Source organism: Saccopteryx bilineata, chromosome 2 (genome assembly GCF_036850765.1).
Source record: "Saccopteryx bilineata isolate mSacBil1 chromosome 2, mSacBil1_pri_phased_curated, whole genome shotgun sequence".
Lineage (NCBI taxonomy): Eukaryota > Metazoa > Chordata > Mammalia > Chiroptera > Emballonuridae > Saccopteryx > Saccopteryx bilineata.
In genome coordinates, this window is record NC_089491.1 from 349,277,417 (window position 1) to 349,297,377 (window position 19,961).

A 19,961-nucleotide genomic window follows, 5' to 3' on the forward strand; every position below is an offset into this window, starting at 1 on the left:
TGGAGTATCAACTAAAAATATCAAACTGAGTAGTGAGTGCGGTACATATTTCTTTGTTAAATAAGGAAGGGCCAAAATTAACTTTAAGTTTTGTCCTTTGGGTGGATATAGAAGGAACAGGAAGTAGTATAAAGTTTTATTTTTGAGGTGGTGGTAGATTAGGTGAAAAATATTCTGTGGATAATTAGTCACAGAGGCAAAAATATGGCCTGGCAATAGAAATAATAATGAAAGCTGTTAAAATGGCCAGGCTCTCTTAGGGAAAGAGAGAGTAGCTAAGGAACACAGTTAGTGGAAGGAAGAGGGGCTAGCAAATGAAGTGGTAAGGCAAATAATAAAGATACTGTACAATTCTGGAAGTTATACAAAGTTTCAAAAAGGAGGAATGATCAGTGATGATAAGTGCAAGAAAGGCCAAAATGAGGCCTTTCATATCTGATGAAAAAGTGATTATTAGTGATTACTTATAATGCGCAGTTTGAGAATTATGTATAGGGGCTATCAAAGTAACAGGTATGTTTTGAAGAAAATTATCTGGTGTAAAAAAATTTAAATATCTATTGACACAGTAGTCATTGATCACTTCATAAAGAAGCAAAGTGAAAAAGTGAATAGAAATAAGGTGATAAATTAGAGAAGACAGAAAGGAGCAACCAAAGGTTTTATCCCCTCTCTTAGGGAGCTCACTTATTAATGAAAGGCTGAATACACTAGAAACATTAATTCTAAGAACAATATCCTTAGAATTTGGAAAATAATTGTAGATTTCTTTTTTAGTCTCTTATAACTATTGTAGCTTTACCCCACAATCATTTATAAAACCTTTTATAAGCCAGAATGGTTTAAAGCAAAGAAATATTTACCATTAATTTATTTGGAAAAATGTTGAGCATTTCCATACCCCCCCAAAATGGATGTATATGTTTTTATTTTGTTTATCATAATTGAAATGCTTAATTACATCCAGTTTTTCACTAAGTGTAACATCCTTATGAGCTCTCTTAAGCTCTTCTAATACTTTAGGGCACAAAATAAATCAAAATAAAGCACAGATGCTCAAAGTGTCATGTTTTGGCACCTTGATGCTGAGATGCTGAGTGTAGATGTCAGGGAAGAAGCTTGGTGGGGCCACTCTCATTGCTGGAGTCTCACGAAACCTATAACAGCTGCCTGCAAAACAAATACTGAACATTATTTTTGCTTTTCACTGTTTTTTCATAAATGTGAAAATAATCAACTTTAAAAAAGCAAGGGATAACTGTATAGAACTTTTTACTAAGTGCCAAAGAAGGGGTATAAAATTTTCTATATATTTTTTAGAATATATTTTTTGTGTATAAGTTAGATCATAGATCTTGAGAATAGTAGCTGTCTTAAAATTGTTTAGCACTTACCTCCAAGTAGAAAAGATATGTGATAAGTGGCTTCTAGGAATTTTGAGCCTTTCCTTAGAAACTAAAGTGAAAGATTAAAAGATAGTATAAAGATAAAAATACTAGAGTTAAAATATGGAAATAGGCTGATGTTCATTCTAATATGATGTTAATAGTTTGGGGGGGTTGTTGATTTTTTAAGAATTTTATATATTTATTTATTTTTGTGGCAGAGACAGAGTCAGAGAGAGGGACAGATAGGGGCAGACAGACAGGAACGGAGAGAGATGAGAAGCATCAGTTCTTCATTGTAGCTCCTTAGTTGTTCATTGATTGATATTTCATATGTGCCTTGACCATGGGGCTACAGCAGACCGAGTGACCCGCTGCTTGAGCCAGCGACCTTGGGCTCAAGCTGGCAAGCCTTGCTCAAACCAGATGAGCCCGTGCTCAATCTGGCGACCTCAGGGTCTCAAATCTGGGTCCTCCACATCCCAGTTCAACACTTTATCCACTGCACCACCGCCTGGTCAGGCAATAGTTTATGTTTTTAAGTGACAGTAATATATTATGAAACCTTGCATTGGGAAAGTTGAAATGGGAGCATCTTGTGTCTTCTATTATTTACCATGCAATTTATATATAATTCACAAACCTTAGACTTTTTGTGTTTTACAGTCTGTTGCTAGAATCGGCCAAACTGGAACAAAGTCTGTCTTCTCACAGAGCGGAAATAGCAGAGAGGTAACTCCAGTTCTTGTTGCACAAACACAAAGTTCTGGCCCACAAACAAGGTATTTATTATAGTGTCATTATTTGATATCATTCAGCTTTTCCTGTTATACTTCAATATAGGCAGGTTTTGACTCTACTAAGAATTCTAGAATACCTGGCCGGTTGGCTCAGTGGTAGAGCGTCGGCCTGGCGTGCAGAAGTCCCGGGTTTGATTCCCGGCCAGGGCACACAGGAGAAGCACCCATCTGCTTCTCCACCCTTCCCCCTCTCCTTCCTCTTTGTCTCTCTCTTCCCCTCCCGCAGCCGAGGCTCCATTGGAGCAAGGATGGCCCGGGCGCTGGGGTTAGCTCCTTGGCCTCTGCCCCAGGCGCTAGAGTGGCTCTAGTCGCGACAGAGCGATGCCCCGGAGGGGCAGAGCATCGACCCTTGGTGGGTGTGCCGGGTGGATCCTGGTCGGGCGCATGCAGGAGTCTGTCTGACTGTCTCTCCCTGTTTCTAGCTTCAGAAAAATAAAAAAAATAAAAAGAATTCTAGAATAACTATTATAATTCTTTTTTCTTCTTTTTCCAAGTGAGAGGAGGGGAGATAGTAAGAAGAACCCTGCATGTGCCCCAACTGGGATCCACCTGGCAACCCTAATCTGGGTTGATACTCTGCCCATCTGAGGCCATGCTTGCAACAGAGCTATCTTTAGCACTTGAGGTGGAGGCTCCACAGAGCCATCCTCTGGGCCAGGGGTAGTCAACCTTTTTATACCTACTGCCCACTTTTGTATCTCTCTGTTAGTAGTAAAATTTTCTAACCGCCCACCGGTTCCACAGTAATGGTGATTTATAAAGTAGGGAAGTAACTTTACTTTATAAAATTTATAAAGTAGAGTTACAGCAAGTTAGAGCATATAATAATAATTACTTACCAAGTACTTTATGTCAGATTTTTGCTAAGTTTGGCAGAATAAATCTTTATAAAATAACTTGCTATAGTTAAATCTATCTTTTTATTTATACTTTGGTTGCTCTGCTACCGCCTGCCATGAAAGCTGAAATGCCCACTAGTGGGCGGTAGGGACCAGATTGACTACCACTGCTCTGGGCCATCCAGCGAGCACCTGGGGCCGATCTGCTTGAACCAATCAAGCCATGGCTGTGGGACAGGAAGAGAGGGAAAGAGGGGTAAAGAAGCAGATAGTTCCTTCTCCTGTGTGCCTTGACTGGGAATTGAACCCAGACATCCACATGCCAGGCTGATGTTCTACCACTGAACCAACCGACCAGGGTTACAAATTTTGAATACATCAAATTTGAAATATCTAACTTACTAAAGGACTGGTGTAATATTTAACTATTATAATGCAAATTAAGACTAGAATTAGCTAAAATGTATTTTTAGTTTGTCTCATGGATTTGTTTAAACTAGTTATTCTGAACACTTCTCCAAAATATTTTTCCTCTTAATTTACATGACCTTCTCCATTGGTCAAGGACAGGTAGGTTTCATTCTTCCTTTCCCCTTTTATGCATTTCAGTAAACACAAAGATACTCTTATCTCCTAAAATAGTGAACATGTACCATAAGTCTTTTTTTTTTTTTTTTTTTTTTTTTTTTTTTTTTGTATTTTTCTGAAGCTGGAAACGGGGAGAGACAGTCAGACAGACTCCTGCATGCGCCCGACAGGGATCCACCCGGCACGCCCACCAGGGGCGATGCTCTGCCCACCAGGGGGCGATACTCTACCCCTCCGGGATGTTGCTCCATCGCGACCAGCGCCACTCTAGCGCCTGGGGCAGAGGCCAAGGAGCCATCCCCAGCGCCCGGGCCATCTTTGCTCCAGTGGAGCCTTGCTGTGGGAGGGGAAGAGAGAGACAGAGAGGAAGGAGAGGGGGAAGGGTGGAAAAGCAGATGGGCGCTTCTCCTGTGTGCCCTGGCCGGGAATCGAACCCGGGACTCCTGCACGCCAGGCCGACGCTCTACCACTGAGCCAACCGGCCAGGGCCTGTTCCATAAGTCTTAAAAATCACACATGTGCATATACCTTGACTGTCTAAAAAGCCTCAGTATTTCTAAAATGCCAGGATAAGTGTCATCATGAGTGCCATCTTGGAGACAGGTGACACAGATTGCCTCAGGTTCGGTTATGATGGGACCTGAGGTCTCCTGCAGAGTAACATTATATAGGCTGAGCATATGCTAATTCTATAGAAGGTATAAACAATTTATTGAATGATCTTTTACTTAAAACTAAACAAATAATACTAACTGCTAAGCATCAACTATTAATAATTTTATGTTCTTTGTTGACTTCATTTTATTTCCTTTATTGCCTGTATTAGTTTTCTACAGCTGCTGTAACAAAGTACCACAAACTAGATGGTTTAAAACAGCAGAAATTTTTTTACTCCCAGTTCTAGACACTATAATCCAAAATTAAAGTGTTGATACGCCCATACAACCTCTGAAGTCTCTAGAGGAGGTCCTTTCTTGACTGTTCTAGCTTCTGGTAGCCCCAGGCGTAGTCCTTAGTTTGGTAGCCTAACTTGTTATCCGCTTCCATCTTCATGTGGTCATCTTCCCTGTCTATCTCTGTATCCACATTTCCCTTTTCTTTTAAGGACATCAGTAATATGGATCCTAATGGCTTCATCTTAATGTTACTGTAGCTACAAAGGTTCAGTTAGATCAGCGGTTCTCAACCTGTGGGTCGCGACCCCTGTGTTTTGGTCGTTCGACCCCCGCCAGGGTCGCGACCCACAGGTTGAGAACCGCTGAGTTAGATAATTTTAGTGGGTTTTTTTTTATTTTTAAATTTTATTTTGTTAAGTGAGAGGAGAGGACACAGAGAGACAGACTCCCACATGCACCCTAATGGAGATCCACCTAACAAGCCCCCTACTAGCAATACTCTGCTCATCTAGGGCGATTGCTCAGCAACTGAGCTACTTTTAGCACCAGAAATAGAGGCTCCATGAGCCATCCTCAGCACCAGGGGCCAACTTGCTCAAACTAATTGAATCATGGCTGCAGGAAGAAAAGAAGGTAGGGATGGACAAGCAGTTGATCGCTTCTGTGTACTTGACCAAGAATTGAACTCAGGGCATCCACTTGCCAGGCAACACTCTACGACTGAGCCAACTGTCCAGAGCCAATTTTAGGTTTTAAGTTTGCTTGCTTTCTAAGAATGGAATTCTTGCCTGACCAGGTGGTGGGAGAATAGATAAGAGCATCAGACTGGGACGCAGAGGATCCAGATTCTAAACCTTGATGTCACATGCTTGAGTATGGGCTCATCTGTCTTGAGCACGAGTTTGCTGGCTTGAGCCCACAGGTCGCTGGCTTGAAGCCCAAAGTCACTTGCTTAAGCTCAAGATCTCTGGTTTGAGCAAGCTGTCACCTGCTCTGCTATAGTGCCCCCGTCAAGGCACATATGAGAAAGCAATTGATGAACAACTAAGGTGCCACAACAAAGAATTGATGCTTCTCATCTCTCTCCCTTCCTGTCTGCTGTCCCTTTTCGTGTCTCTTGCTCTCTCTCTCTCTCTCTCTCTGTCACGAAAAATAAAAATAAAAAAAGAATGGAATTCTTGTAGAGTTTGCCTTTAAAGTAAAAAAATGTATTCCAGTGATTATTAGATTTCTTTTGCTTTATGAACATTAATGTGATATTTGAATTTACAGGGAAATAACTTCTCAAGTATCAGTTGTCCTGGTGGTATTTGTTGGTAAATATCCCTAAATTTAGACTGTCCATGTCCAGCTATCTTTTCCTTTTCCTCTAATTAGCTATAACTGTAAATGAGAACTAGGGATAATTGGCTTATAGATGTGTTTATCATTAATTGATCCAGAATTTTTAGGTGGATTGTTTTAAGTTGAATTTAACAATTTCAAAGAGAGTAATTATCTGTGGTATAAACATTATTTTATGATAACAGAAATAGTATTTAAACCTGAGTTTTCACGGAGGGACAAGAAAAGCACTAACTAAACTTATCAACTTTAGAGTACAAACATATTGAATGCTTATTTTTTAATATACCTGATTTGAAGCAATATTTAATGGTCATCTGTCAGGGAAGGAGGATGAGGGGATGGAATCAGAGAAGGTGAATGGATTAGTGAAATTATATATACATACCACATAGATACAGATAACAGGACAGCAAATCCCAGAGGGAAGGGAAAAGGGAGTTGGGGGAGGGGGGCAAAGGGGGTATAAATAGGGACATGGGGGTGTGGGGAGGGGGTGTTATATTCAGTAGGACATTTGAATCCATGTAAATACAATAAATTAAAATTAATAAAAAATAAAAGCAAAAAAACTTAATGGTCATAAACTGAGTTTTTTTTAAATGTCTACTTCTATAATTTTTTTTAGTACTACACCTCAGGTATTGAGCCCCACTATCGCATCTCCCCCAAATGCACTGCCTCGAAGAAGTTCACGACTCTTTACTAGTGACAGCTCTACAACCAAGGTAATGCTTTTCCCTCTAGTATTTCTGTTCATCGATGATTCAATCTCTAAGAAATAAATTAGGTGACTATTCAAATTTTTTATTTTTATTTTTTAATTTGGGGCTCATTTCTAACATTTGTAAATTTTCTTGGTCCTTTAATACATATTTTATAACATTGTTAGAATGACAAAATTGTGGAGAACAGGTCAGTGGTTATTAAGTGTTAGGACTGGGGAGAAGTATGACTATTTAAGTATAACACAGGGAATTTCTTTGTATTCTGGTAGAGCAGTTCTGTTTCTTTATTGTGACAGTTGATTACACAAATCCATAAATGTGATAAAATTTGTGGAATTATATACACCCAAAAACGTACGTATAAAAACCTGATGAAAATCCAAATAAGATCTCTTGCTTAGCTAATAGTATTATACTAACTCCAATTTTCTGGATTTGATGATGTACTATGGTTTTGTCAGATGTTACCATTGGTGAAAATTGAGGAAAGAGTAAGTGGAAATTTACTGTGTTTTCTTTGCAAATTTCTTTGCACAGTTGGAGGGTCTCCCTATGCCTTTGATATGTTTTCTTGGTCCATTGACAAATATTATGAACAATCTTTAACTTTGGCTTATACAGATCAAGTTTTATGACATCAATTATGATGCTGTGAGACAATTAACTAGTATTATATCTACTTTTTTTCTTTTTTTTTTTGTATTTTTCCGAAGCTGGAAACGGGGAGGCAGTTTCCTGCATGCGCCCAACCGGGATCCACCTGGCACGCCCACCAGGGTGTAATGCTCTGCCCATCTGGGGCGTTGCTCTGTTGCAACCAGAGCCATTCTAGCACCTGAGGCAGAGGCCATTGAGCCATCCTCAGCGCCCGGGCAAACTTTGCTCCAGTGGAGCCTCGGCTGTGGGAGGGGAAGAGAGAGACAGAGAGGAAGGAGAGGGGGAGGGGTGGAGAAGCAGATGGGCGCTTCTCCTGTGTGCCCTGGCCAGGAATCGAACCCGGGATTCCTGCACACCAGGCCGACGCTCTACCACTGAGCCAACCGGCCAGGGCCTACTTTTTTATTTTTAAATAATGAAAATTACATATTTTCAAAAAGCAACTTTTAGTACTAATTTACCTTAATCACTAGTTAATATAAATTATTTTTAGAATTATTTAAAATTAAATGACTTTGAAGACTTTTGTCTTTATAAAATTTCTTCTGAGAAAAATATACATCATTTGGGGTTGTGCATATATTTATATCTACTATTTGAGAAAGCAGTGGGGGAATGTCTAAAATACATGAGTATAACAAGTGTGGGGCTTTCCTCCTTTTTACAGGAGAATAGCAAAAAATTAAAAATGAAGTTTCCACCTAAAATCCCAAACAGAAAAACAAAAGGTAAAACTAATAAAGGAGGAATAACTCAACCTAACATAAATGATAGCCTGGAAATTACAAAATTGGACTCTTCCATTATTTCAGAAGGGAAAATCTCCACAATCACACCTCAGATCCAGGCATTTAATCTACAGAAAGCAGCAGCAGGTCTGTTTTAAATGCTAAATATCTTTGTATTTTATTTTATTTTATTCACTTATTTTAAATAAGTTTATTAAAATGTCTCATTTTTTTCTAAGTAGATGTTGGAATTTTTTTTTTTTTTTCATTTTTCCGAAGCTGGAAACGGGGAGGCAGTCAGACAGCCTCCCACATGCGCCCGACCGGGATCCACCCTGCATGCCCACCAGGGGGCGTCGCTCTGTTGCAACCAGAGCCATTCTAGCACCCGAGGCAGAGGCCACAGAGCCATCCTCAGCACCCGGGCCATCTTTGCTCCAATGGAGCCTTGGCTGCAGGAGGGGAAGAGAGACACAGAGAGAAAGGAGAGGGGAAGGGGTGGAGAAGCAGATGGGCGCTTCTCCTGTGTGCCCTGGCCGGTAATTGAACCCGGGACTCCTGTACGCCAGGCCGATGCTCTACCACTGAGCCAACTGGCCAGGGCCGATGTTGGAATTTTTAATGAATTATTTTTTAATTAGCCTTTCTAGAAAACTGTTTCTTTTCCCCTTTGTTTACTACATTGTTTTCTCCTAGAAGGTTTGATGAGCCTTCTTCGTGAAATGGGGAAAGGTTATTTAGCTTTGTGTTCATACAACTGCAAAGAAGCTATAAATATCTTGAGCCACCTACCTTCTCATCACTACAATACTGGTTGGGTACTGTGCCAAATTGGAAGGGCCTATTTTGAACTTTCGGAGTACATGCAAGTAAGTATAGAAAACAGTTATATATGCCTTTTTACACATAATTTAAATTTAATTAAAATGCTTATGCTTGACAAGATTAGATCTAAAAGGTCAATATTTATTGTGTAATGTTTTTATATTTATCATTATTTTCTCAGTATTTATAATTTATATAGTTCTTCCTTGTTTTAAGGGGTGAGTGATTTAAATTCTTTAGGATTACTTGAAATAGATTTGTAGAAAACCCAAGTAATCCATACATTCTTATGTTGAAACATTTTTACTCAGTTGGATCTGAAAATATATACAGAGGATCCTTGGGTTACAACACAGTTCTGTTCCTACAACAGTGACGTAACCCAAACTTTGACATAAATCAGTGGTCGGCAAACTCATTAGTCAGCAGAGCCAAATATCAACAGAACAACGATTGAAATTTCTTTTGAGAGCCAAAAATTTTTAAACTTAAACTATATAAGTAGGTACATTGTTATTAACTTAATTAGGGTACTCCTAAACTGGCCTTTGCACCCACACTCAAGGGCTCGCGAGCCACGTTTGCCGACCACTGCGGCCTAGCCTAACACAAATAGAATTGCGCTTTTAACAGTCCAAAATGGCGTAGGTAAGTGCACTGGAGGATGCCAACTACCTCACTCATATGCCACAATACTGCGTATTCTGCCATGCACAACCAAACTAGTTCAACCACATAGTCCGTAAGTACAATGCTAACAGCGAAACACTCACATCTCAATTTTTTTAAGTTTCTATGGAAGTGAGCATCTTAAACTTGAAATGTCTTATGTCAAGATTGTCGTAGCCTGAGGACCCCCTGTATTTACCATTTAAAAGATATTGCTAGTCAAAATTCTTTCTACTAGGCCTTTGCCGGTTTGCTCAGTTGTTTAAGAGTATTGTCCTGAAACCGCAAGGTTGCAGGTTTGATCCCTGGTCAGGGAACACGTGAGAAGCAAACAAATATTGCACGACTGAGTGGAACAACAAATGAATGCTTCCCTTCCCCTTCCTCTCTCTCTCTCCCTTTCTCTCTATTTTTCTCTAAAATCAATAAAAATTAAGCCCTGGCTGGATAGCTCAGCTGGTTGTAGTATGCTGGAGTGCGGAGGTCGCCAGTTCAGTTCCCTGATCAGGGCGTATACAAGAGCAACCCAATGTTCCTTCTCTCTCTCTTTCTCTATCTCTCTCTCTCTTTCTCTATCTCTCTCTCTTTCTCTCTCCCTGCCTCTCTTTAAAAAAAAATTTTATTTCTACTGTATTCATATTTCCACTGATATGAATATTTGCCATTTAATATATTTTATAAACTTGAGAGATACTATCAAGAAAGTTATATGTAATCAAGGACACAGTGTCCTTATTATTTTAATCTTAATCATATTTGTTGCTTGAGTAATTGATTTATACTAGAAAAAGAGAGGATGTTTAACCAAAAGCCAAAGAAAATTATAATTTTCGTTTAAATGTCCTCCCTACTTCTTCCAAAGCATTTTATCCCCCGCTAAACTTAAAAATAATCTTTAAGAAACCTATATGTTAATACACTTTCTCTAATATAAATTATTTAAGGTTAATAATGTTACTTTTTGCCTTCTTTTAGTTCATTTATTCAGTATATATTTGAGCATGTTATTATATCTTAGTCTTTGTAATGTAGCTAGACAGATAATTGTTTGCCTTTATAGAACTTACATTCTAATTCTAACAAAAGATTGTAAGCCAGTAAATGTATATAGATAGCAATAAGTCATATGAAGAAAAAAATTAAGCATGGTAAGGAAATTAAGGGATATTAAGTATGATACTTTTTTTTTTTTTTTAAGTGTGCTCAGAGAAAAAGGTTTTTCCTCCCCTTATAAAGATCTGGGGCTGAGTGTTCTTCCAGATACAGAATAAATGCAGAAGATACCTGTTCATGTAATTTTGTGAAATAAAGAAAAGAGTTGTGGATAGCCTTATTCATGGCCAGAGGACCCATGTTTGGATTATGGTTTTTACTGGTACATAGGCAAAAGGCTCTGTTTGGCAAGCTCTCTTCAGAATTCTTTCTAATTTATTGATTTACAAGTACTTTAAAATACATAAATTTTGTTGCTTGCCCTAGGGCAGATATAGATCCAAATATTTAACTAAAGAAAGCCTTTGTTTCAACTTAATTTTATAATTTTTTTTCCTTGTCTATGCCACAGTCATGTTTCAGAAGAAGCAATAGATTCTGAAAAATTTGGAAACAAACATTTCCAAAACCTGTATTTGGCTGGTGATTAGTTCTAACTTCTTGTAACTGATGCATATTTTTGAAATGCCTATTTGAAAAATGTGTCTCTGTAACTTTTTACTCTCTTCTCTCTTGCTGTTATAACTTAAGGGATTAACCTAGATAGTATATGGCCATTTTTTAAGAATTAAGTTCCAAGTTTTATAATTTTCTTATTTTTTGTCATCTTCATTCCACTAAGAATTCTAAACTAAATTTGACTTTCAGAATTTTGAACTGAATTGAGTATTATGGGAACTAATTGGTTGGTTGGTTGTGACAGAGACAGAGAGAGGGACAGACAGGCAGGAAAGGAGAGAGATGAGAAGCACCAATTCTTTGTTGCGGCACGTTAGTTGTTCATTGATTGCTTTCTTATATGTGCCTTGACGGGGGGTGGGGGTGGGGGTGGGGTTCCAGCAGAGCAAGTGACACCTTGGACTCAAGCCAGTGACTATGGGATCATGTCTATGAGCCCATGCTTAAGCCGGCAACCTCAGGGTTTTGAACCTGGGTCCTTTGTGTCCCAGTCCGATGCTCTATCCACTGCATCACTACCTGGTCTGGTGGAACTAATTGGTTTTTTATACCCAAAGTCTTAAATTTCAGGGGGAGAGAAGCACAGTTTTGGGAACTATGAATGTGGTAAAGAAATAATTTGATCTGATAGCCGAGGAGGGACCTTAAGTCAAGAGAGTGCTGCAAAGGATAAAGCAATTACTAGATAGACACAGTTCCTGGCAGGTATGATATTAGTGGGTATATTCACTGCTCAACATGCCTAAACCTGTTTTTCCTCTTAAGTTTTCAACTTAATCTCTCTCTTTTTTTTTTTTTTTTTTTTCTGAAGCTGGAAACGAGGAGGCAGTCAGACAGACTCCCGCATGCGCCCGACCGGGATCCACCCGGCACGCCCACCAGGGGGCGATGCTCTGCCTATCCGGGGAGTCGCTCTGTAGCGACCAGAGCCACTCTAGCGCCTGGGGCAGAGGCCAAGGAGCCATCCTCAGCGCCCAGGCCATCTTTTTGCTCCAATGGAGCCTTGGCTGCGGGAGGGGAAGAGAGAGACAGAGAGGAAGGGGGGGGTGGAGAAGCAGATGGGCGCTTCTCCTGTGTGCCCTGGTCGGGAATCGAACCCAGGACTCCTGAATGCCAAGCCGACGCTCTACCACTGAGCCAACCGGCCAGGGCCTCAACTCAATCTCTTAATAAAAGTCAGTACAAAATTATGTTTTGTGTTACAAAAGTCATTTTCTCACCTTTTCTGAGGAAGTTATTCTGTAAAGCCATCATTAAAACTTTGAAATGTCTTTTTTGAGAATAAAATAATTGACTTGTCCTTTCTTTTTGTGTGTGTGAAACCTTAAGTTTTTTTTTTCAGAATTCATGTTTCTACTATGACTTGTGTATAAAAGTTAACTGTGAGTGTGATTATATCAACATTTGACCTGCCATGCCATGGAAAGTTGCTCAATTTGACCTTGTGTTATTACTAACCCATGTAAACATCAAAACAAGACAGCATTTAGGTCCTATGAGAAAGGTACCTAGTGCTCTCCCTGTATATATGTAGATTGTGTCAACTTGTTTTCCCCTTACTAGTTTTTGTATTTCAGGCTGAAAGAATATTCTCAGAGGTTAGAAGAATTGAGAATTATAGAGTTGAAGGCATGGAGATCTACTCTACAACACTTTGGCATCTTCAAAAGGATGTTGCTCTTTCAGTTCTTTCAAAAGACTTAACAGACATGGATAAAAATTCACCAGAGGTATGTTAACCTAAACATTTTGCTTATGCAGCTCTTGTTTTGATTACCCTTACCAAATTGAGATGAGCCGAACAATTCAAACACCATTAATATCACGCAAACCCTTCTCTATAGGCAATAGAGAGTCCTAAAATAGATGGTACAGGTCCCCAAATAGAAAAATCACAAAGTAGATATCTCATTCGGGGTTAATGGAGATTTGACTATGTTAAAATTGCTATTATCACCAAGATTAGAGTTCAGTAAACAGAAATTATGTAGATTGAAAATTGCTCATTTTAAATTGAAATAAATTAGTAATTTTGTCATTTTAAGACACAAGCACCATTTATTTCCATCTGTGATCCTGTAAGAATTATATTTAAGTGCATCTCAAGAATATTTATTGGTACTTTTATGACATATTTAAGCTTAGAATTTAAAAGTCAATTCTTATTATCCTTGGTAATTATGTCCTGTAGTCACAACAATGAGTTAACAAATACTGACCCATTGCTCCTTGTGGAAATAAACACACCATCATCACCAACCACCTCACACAGATTTTAATCTTCAATCTTAAAAACACTTCTGCCTAGTACAGTGTATTTATTTTACAAAAGAAAAATTGAGATGCAGAAGTGTTAAAGTGTCTTACCTAAGGCCCCCATACAAACAGGTACCAGAGTTGGGATTCAAACCATCCATCTTGTCCCACAACCCTAGCTTCTTGCACTCCATGCACTGCCTCTCTCTAAAGTGTCTATCTTCTGGTCACTGACCAGCAAAAACAAGAAGGCAGAGTTGCCCTTTTATTTATTTTTTGTATTTTTTTCTGAAGTTGGAAACGGGGAGGCAGACAGACAGACTCCCACATGCGCCCGACCAGGACCCACCCAGCGTGCCCATCAGGGAGCAATGCTCTGCCCATCTGGGGCGTTGCTCTGTTGCAATCAGAGCCATTCTAGCACCTGAGGCCTAGGCCATGGAGCCATCCTCAGCGCCCAGGCCAGCTTTGCTCCAGTGGATTCTTGGCTGCATGAGGGGAAGAGACAGACAAAGAAGAGAGGGAAGGGTGGAGAAGCAGATGGTTGCTTCTCCTGTGTTCCCTGATTGGGAATCAAACCTGTGACTTCCACACGCCAGACCGAAGCTCTACCGCTGAGCCAGTCGGCCAGGGCCACACACCCCCCCCTTTTTTTTTCTACCTTAACTAAGAATGTGCCTGTTGGGTAATCCATATTTTGGGTCCACTAAAACACTACAAATATTGATTTGGGTTTTAAATTTTAGACAGTTTTGCCGATATGGAAAATGTTAATAATTAGGATTGACTGTATAAAAACTCTTCAGTTTCTGACTTGCTATTCTAATTTTAGCTATAGATTTGGTTTTGTTAAGGATAACAACCAAAAGTTTTAATTGTGGATATTTTTGTTTCCATTTTTTAAGGCCTGGTGTGCTGCAGGGAACTGTTTCAGTTTGCAACGGGAACATGATATTGCAATTAAATTTTTCCAGAGAGCTATCCAAGTTGATCCAAATTATGCTTATGCCTATACTCTATTAGGGCATGAGTTTGTCTTAACTGAAGAATTAGACAAAGCGTTAGCTTGTTTTCGAAATGCTATCAGAGTCAATCCTAGACATTATAATGCATGGTAAGTGCTAATGAAATGTAAAGACAATGTCTTGTTGATGGTAATACTTAGTAATTTTTCTTGCTAGATATCTCTTTGTTATGAATTTGATTACTAAATATGGGAGTCCTAAGGTTACAACAATCTCTACATACGGTGTTTTATTTATGACCCTCACTCCCATAAATAATAAATACTTAAATAAATTGAGATGTGAATGTTTCAGATTACTCCATTGGTGTTGTACTTATGGACTATGTGGGCAAACTAGTTTGGCTGCATGTGGCGGAAGAATACACAGTACAGTTGTACACTACAGTATATTTATGTCCTTTTTCTTTTTCTGTGGCTTAGTTATGTTTTTGTGTTCTAGATTACGATTTTACAACTGTGTTAGGATAGGTAAGTGACTTAGGCGAGAGTACACCAAAATTCAGGTTACATCACTGTTGTAGGAACGGAACTGTGTGGTAACCCGAGGACCCCCTGTACTTCAGAGTGATACATACCGTATTTCCCCATGTATAAGATGCACCTTAATTTGGGGGCCTGAAATTCGGGGGAAAAAATGTATTACATAAAGTTATTGAACTCAAGTTTTATTCATCATAAAATTCATGCAACTCCTCATCCCTGTCAAAACTCCCATCCAGTAGCTTGTCCTCATCTGTGTCTGATGACGAATCACTGTCTTTATATATTGGCTTGTCCTCAGTTCCATCTATGGCATTTGAAATGCCACAATTCGTGTGTGTGTGTGTGTGTGTGTGTGTATGTACAGAGGCAAAGAGGGACAGATAGGGGGACAGATAGGGACAGGCAGATAGGAAGGGAGAGAGATGAGAAGCATCAATTCTTCTTTGTGGCACCTCAGTTGTTCATTGATTGCTTTCTCATGTGCCTCGAAGGGGGGGCAGGGGACTACAGACCGAGTGACCCCTTGCTCAAGCCAGTGACCTTGGGCTCAAGCCGGCAACCTTGGGGTTTTGAACCTGGGTCAACTGCGTTCCACAGGTCAGGCCTTTGTTATTTTTTCTTAGAACGCTAAAATGGTGATTAGGATTGATTGTGGAGAGAAATAATATAATTCACCCATTGGATAATAGAAAATAAACATTGAAAACTATCCACTAATTGTTGCTCTTTGTCAGTGTTCTAGTTTATTAAGTATGAGTTCTAGTTTATTAAATTTATTAGAACTCAGGTGTTCTACATGGTTTATTAAGTAATATCTCTAACTTTTTTGTACTTCTGCCGATACATTAAACAGAGCTTCCCCAAACTTACTTCTCTTCACGTAATATAAAGTTCTCTGTAACATTTTAAGAATTTAGTTTTTAATAGAACTTGTGTTGTTTTTTTAGATGTGTAGTGTGTCTGTTCTGCTCTCTCTTTTTTTTTTTTTTAAGCAAGAGAGGGAGGGACAAACAGGGAGAGAGATGAGAAGCATCGGTTCTTTGTTGTGGCTGTTTAGTTGTTCATTGATTGCTTTCTCATATGTACCTTAACCCGGGGGTTCCAGCTAAGCTAGTGACGCCTTGCTCAAGCCAATGACCTTGGACTCAAGCCAGTGACCATACAGTCATGTCTGTGATCCCATCCTCAAGCCAGTGACCTCACGCTCAAGGCGGCACCCTCGAGGTTTTGAACCTGGGTCCTCTGCATCCCAGGACAATGTTTTACTCACCAATGTGCCACCACCTGGTCAGACTGTATTTTATTCTTTTTTTTTTTTTTTTTTTTACAGAGACAGAGAGAGAGTAAAAGTGAGGGATAGACAGGGACAGACAGGCAGGAACGGAGAGATGAGAAGCATCAATCATAGTTTTTCGTTGCGCATTGCGAACCTTAGATGTTCATTGATTGCTTTCTCATATGTGCCTTGACCATGGGCCTTCAGCAGACTGAGTAACCCCTTGCTTGAGCCAGCAACCTTGAGTCCAAGTTGGTGAATTTTTGCTCAAACCAGATGAGTCCACGCTCAAGTTGGCGACCTCGGGGTTTCGAATCTGGGTCTTCCACATCCCAGTCTGACGCTCTATCCACTGTGCCACCACCTGGTCAGGCCTGTATTTTATTCTTAAAAAACTTTACCATGTCAAAAACCAAAAAAAAACCCTAAAAACTTTAGCGTGTCAAACATTATGTTGTAAAAATAAGTGTCCTATTTGGGGAAAAGGAAGAATATTCAAACTGGCAGCTTTTTACTAGGTAGAATTTAAATATTTAGTTAACTATAAGTAACTAAATATGAAGTAAATTTATTATTCCAACTCCAAAGTAAATAGTCAAATAGTCTTCCTTTTCTTATCCTTACCTTCACCATTAAGAACAGAGCTTTTTATACCCTTTCTTCACCTCTTAACACCATTATAATAATTGCATGCTTTTTTTCTTATTCATTTGATGCTTGTTCCCCATCCTCATTTAACTATAGCCAAGAAAGGTCTTCTTAATATAAATCAGTCACACTATATTCATTTGATGTTTTTAAAATTCAGTAGAAATACCTGTATATAAACTTAATATTCTATCACTTAACCTTTAAATTTTATAATTTTGAAGTCTTCAGGAGCATGTTTTTGATACAGTAAGTGGGAAGAGGGGAAGCAGAACATGACACTATACATATTGTAATGATATAAAATATATACAGATTTGGAAAAAGAATATGGAAATAGCATTGTTAGGAATTTAGGGTTTTAGAATCATAAAGAAAGAATCTGATTGGAATCCTTATTAGCTGTATACTTTTGGACAATTTATTTTAACTCTCTAAACCTCAGTTTGTTTATTTGAAAATGTGAGTAGGTCCTGGCTGGTTGGCTAAGTGGTAGAGTTTTGACCCAGTGTATGGCTGTCCCGGGTTCAATTCCTGGTTGGGGCATGCAAGAAACGTGACCATCTGCTTTTCTTCCCTACCCTCTCCCCTTTCTCTCCTCCCACAGGCAGTGGCTCATTTGGTTTGAGTATAGACACTGAGGATAACTCAGTTGATTCAAGTATTGCCCCCAGATGGGGGTTGCCAAGTGGATCCTGGCTGGGGTCCATGCAGGAGTCTGTCTCACTATCTCCCCTCCTCTCACATAAAAAAATAGAAAATGTGAATAACAGCACCTATTTCCTTATTCCTGCATAGGATTAAATAAGATAATTTAAATAAAGAATTTAACAAAGTATTGGCACACACATGATCAGTAACAAGTAGCTATTAAATCAAGATTGTAGCCTGACCTGCAGTGGTCCAGTGATTAAAGCATCAACTTGGAATGCCGAGGTCCCTGGTTTGAAACCCTGGGCTTCCCTGGTCAAGGCACATATGAGAAGCAACTACTACTACAAGTTGATGATTTCTGCTTCTCCCCCTCACTTTTCTCTCTCTTAAAAAAAAAAAAATCTAGGTTGTAGCCTGACTGGTGGTGGTGCAGTGGATAATGTGTTGCCTAAGACACTGAGATCCCAGGTTCAAAACACCAAGGTCACTAGCTTGAGTGTGGGTTCTTCCGGCTTGAGTGCAGGCTCACCAACCTAAGTGAAGGGGCGCAGGCTTGAGTGTGGGATCATCGACATTATCCCATGGTTGCTGACTTGAAGCTCAAGGTTGCTGGTTTGAGCAAGGGCTCACTGGCTCAGCTGGAGCCCCCTGGTCAGGGCACATCTGAGAATGCAGTTGATAAACAACTAAAGTGTTGCAACTATGAGTTGATGCTTCTCATATCTCTCCCTTTCTGTCTGTCTGTCTCTCTCTAAAACAAAATTCTAGATTGTAGTACTGTGTTTAAGGCTGTGGTTTCTTTTTTCCCCACATTGTCATACTTTTATCTGATTGATTGATTTGATTTATTGTTTTTACTTGTAAATGTGACTTGTCTAAAATGCTTTGATGAAAGGGGCCCTCTTAGCACAGCAGGCCGCACGTCAGTCTCATAAAATACTTTGATAATTATTCTATTTTTCTACTGGTTTATTAGATAGATTCCATACATAATTTTTTATTAGTTGAACTAAGTTAGCCGCCACAGTTTATATTATAATTTATATCCCTAATAATATACTTTTATATTTTCAGGTATGGTTTAGGAATGATTTATTACAAGCAAGAAAAATTCAGCCTTGCAGAAATGCATTTCCAGAAAGCACTTGATATCAATCCTCAAAGTTCAGTTTTACTTTGCCACATTGGAGTAGTAAGTAGCTTTCAAAAAATTGTTCGCTTTTGCCTGACCTGTGGTGGCGTGGTGGATAAAGCGTCGACCTGGAACTCTGAGGTCGCCGGTTTAAAGCCCTGGGCTTGCCTGGTCAAGGCACATACGGGAGTTGATGCTTCCTGCTCCTCCCCCATTCTCTCTCTCTCTCTCTCTCTCTCTCCTAAAATAAAGTCTTAAAAAATAAAAATTGTTTGCTTTTGAAATGTGTTATTGACTTACTAGCTCTAGTAGGAATTAGGGCTTTTTTGTTATCCTTGAAACAATATCCTGAGTTCTTTTACTTTTTCTTGGCATATGGAGAAATAACTGAAGTTCCCTCATGTTTTGGGCAGGTCACTTAGTTTCTCTGAGCTTCTATTTTATGAATGACAAATAATGCCACCTTTCTTATCATATAGGATTCTTACAAGGCTAACATGAGATACTTCATATTTTTGAAAGTATTTTCACCTGACCTGTGGTGGTGCAGTGGATAAAGCATTGACCTGGAATGCTGAGGTCTGCGGTTCGAAACCCTGGGCTTGTCTGGTCAAGGCACATATGGGAGTTGATGCTTCCAGCTCCCCACCCCACCCCCAACCTTCTCTCTCCTCTCTAAAATGAATAAACAAAATCTTTAAAACAATTACAAGAGAAGGACTTTAACCAAATAAAAGTGCTCAAGTATGTTTAAAAAAAAACCCAAAAAACAAGTACATTCCCATATCTATATTTAGCTCCTAAGTTAAGTAACTAATATTTTAAGGCAAATGGTTTCCTGTGTTTTAGTCTTTTAAGTTATATAGATATGTTAGAGCTAATTAATATTTTTATAAGGCAATGTGGACCACCAATTTTATGTTTATATTTTTTTAAATGTTTCTGAGCCTAACCAGTGGTGGCACAATGGATTGATGTTCGCCAGCTTAAGTGTGGGCTCACCCGGCTTGAGCACAGGGTCGCTAGCTTGAGCCCAAGGTCGCTGGCTTGAGTAGAGGGTCACTGACTCAGCTTGAGCCCCTGGTCAAGGCACATATGAGAAGCAATCAATGAACAACTGCAAGTTGATGCTTCTCATCTCTCTCCCTATTTCTCACACTCTCTCTCTAGCTTAAAAAATATATATCTGGCCTGACCTGCAGTGGCGCAGTGGATAAAGCCTCGACCTGGAACGCTGAAGTCTCTGGTTCAAAACCCTGGGCTTGCCTGGTCAAGGCACATATGGGAGTTGATGCTTCCTGCTGCTCCCTTTCTCTATCTAAAATGAATAAATAAATAATTTTAAAAATAGCCTT

At 39.4% G+C, this 19,961-nt stretch overlaps 1 protein-coding gene across 5 annotated transcripts in view; it reads left to right on the forward strand.

Annotated features, from left to right (window-relative positions):
• The window catches only part of CDC27 (cell division cycle 27), a 78,364-nt gene that overhangs the window by 40,008 nt on the left and 18,395 nt on the right, over positions 1 to 19,961 (forward strand). For 2 of the 5 annotated variants that reach the window (XR_010729469.1, XM_066262679.1), the window contains exons 9-15: positions 2,052 to 2,167; positions 6,481 to 6,580; positions 7,905 to 8,112; positions 8,662 to 8,834; positions 12,708 to 12,860; positions 14,292 to 14,500; positions 18,549 to 18,666. Coding sequence is in view for 4 of the 5 variants with exons in the window: in XM_066262679.1 (XP_066118776.1) it covers positions 2,052 to 2,167; positions 6,481 to 6,580; positions 7,905 to 8,112; positions 8,662 to 8,834; positions 12,708 to 12,860; positions 14,292 to 14,500; positions 18,549 to 18,666 (1,077 nt within the window). In the remaining variant the exon portion in view is untranslated. The remainder of the gene's footprint in view (positions 1 to 2,051; positions 2,168 to 6,480; positions 6,581 to 7,904; positions 8,113 to 8,661; positions 8,835 to 12,707; positions 12,861 to 14,291; positions 14,501 to 18,548; positions 18,667 to 19,961) is intronic. The other 3 variants (XM_066262681.1, XM_066262682.1, XM_066262680.1) reach the window with 3 other exon arrangements.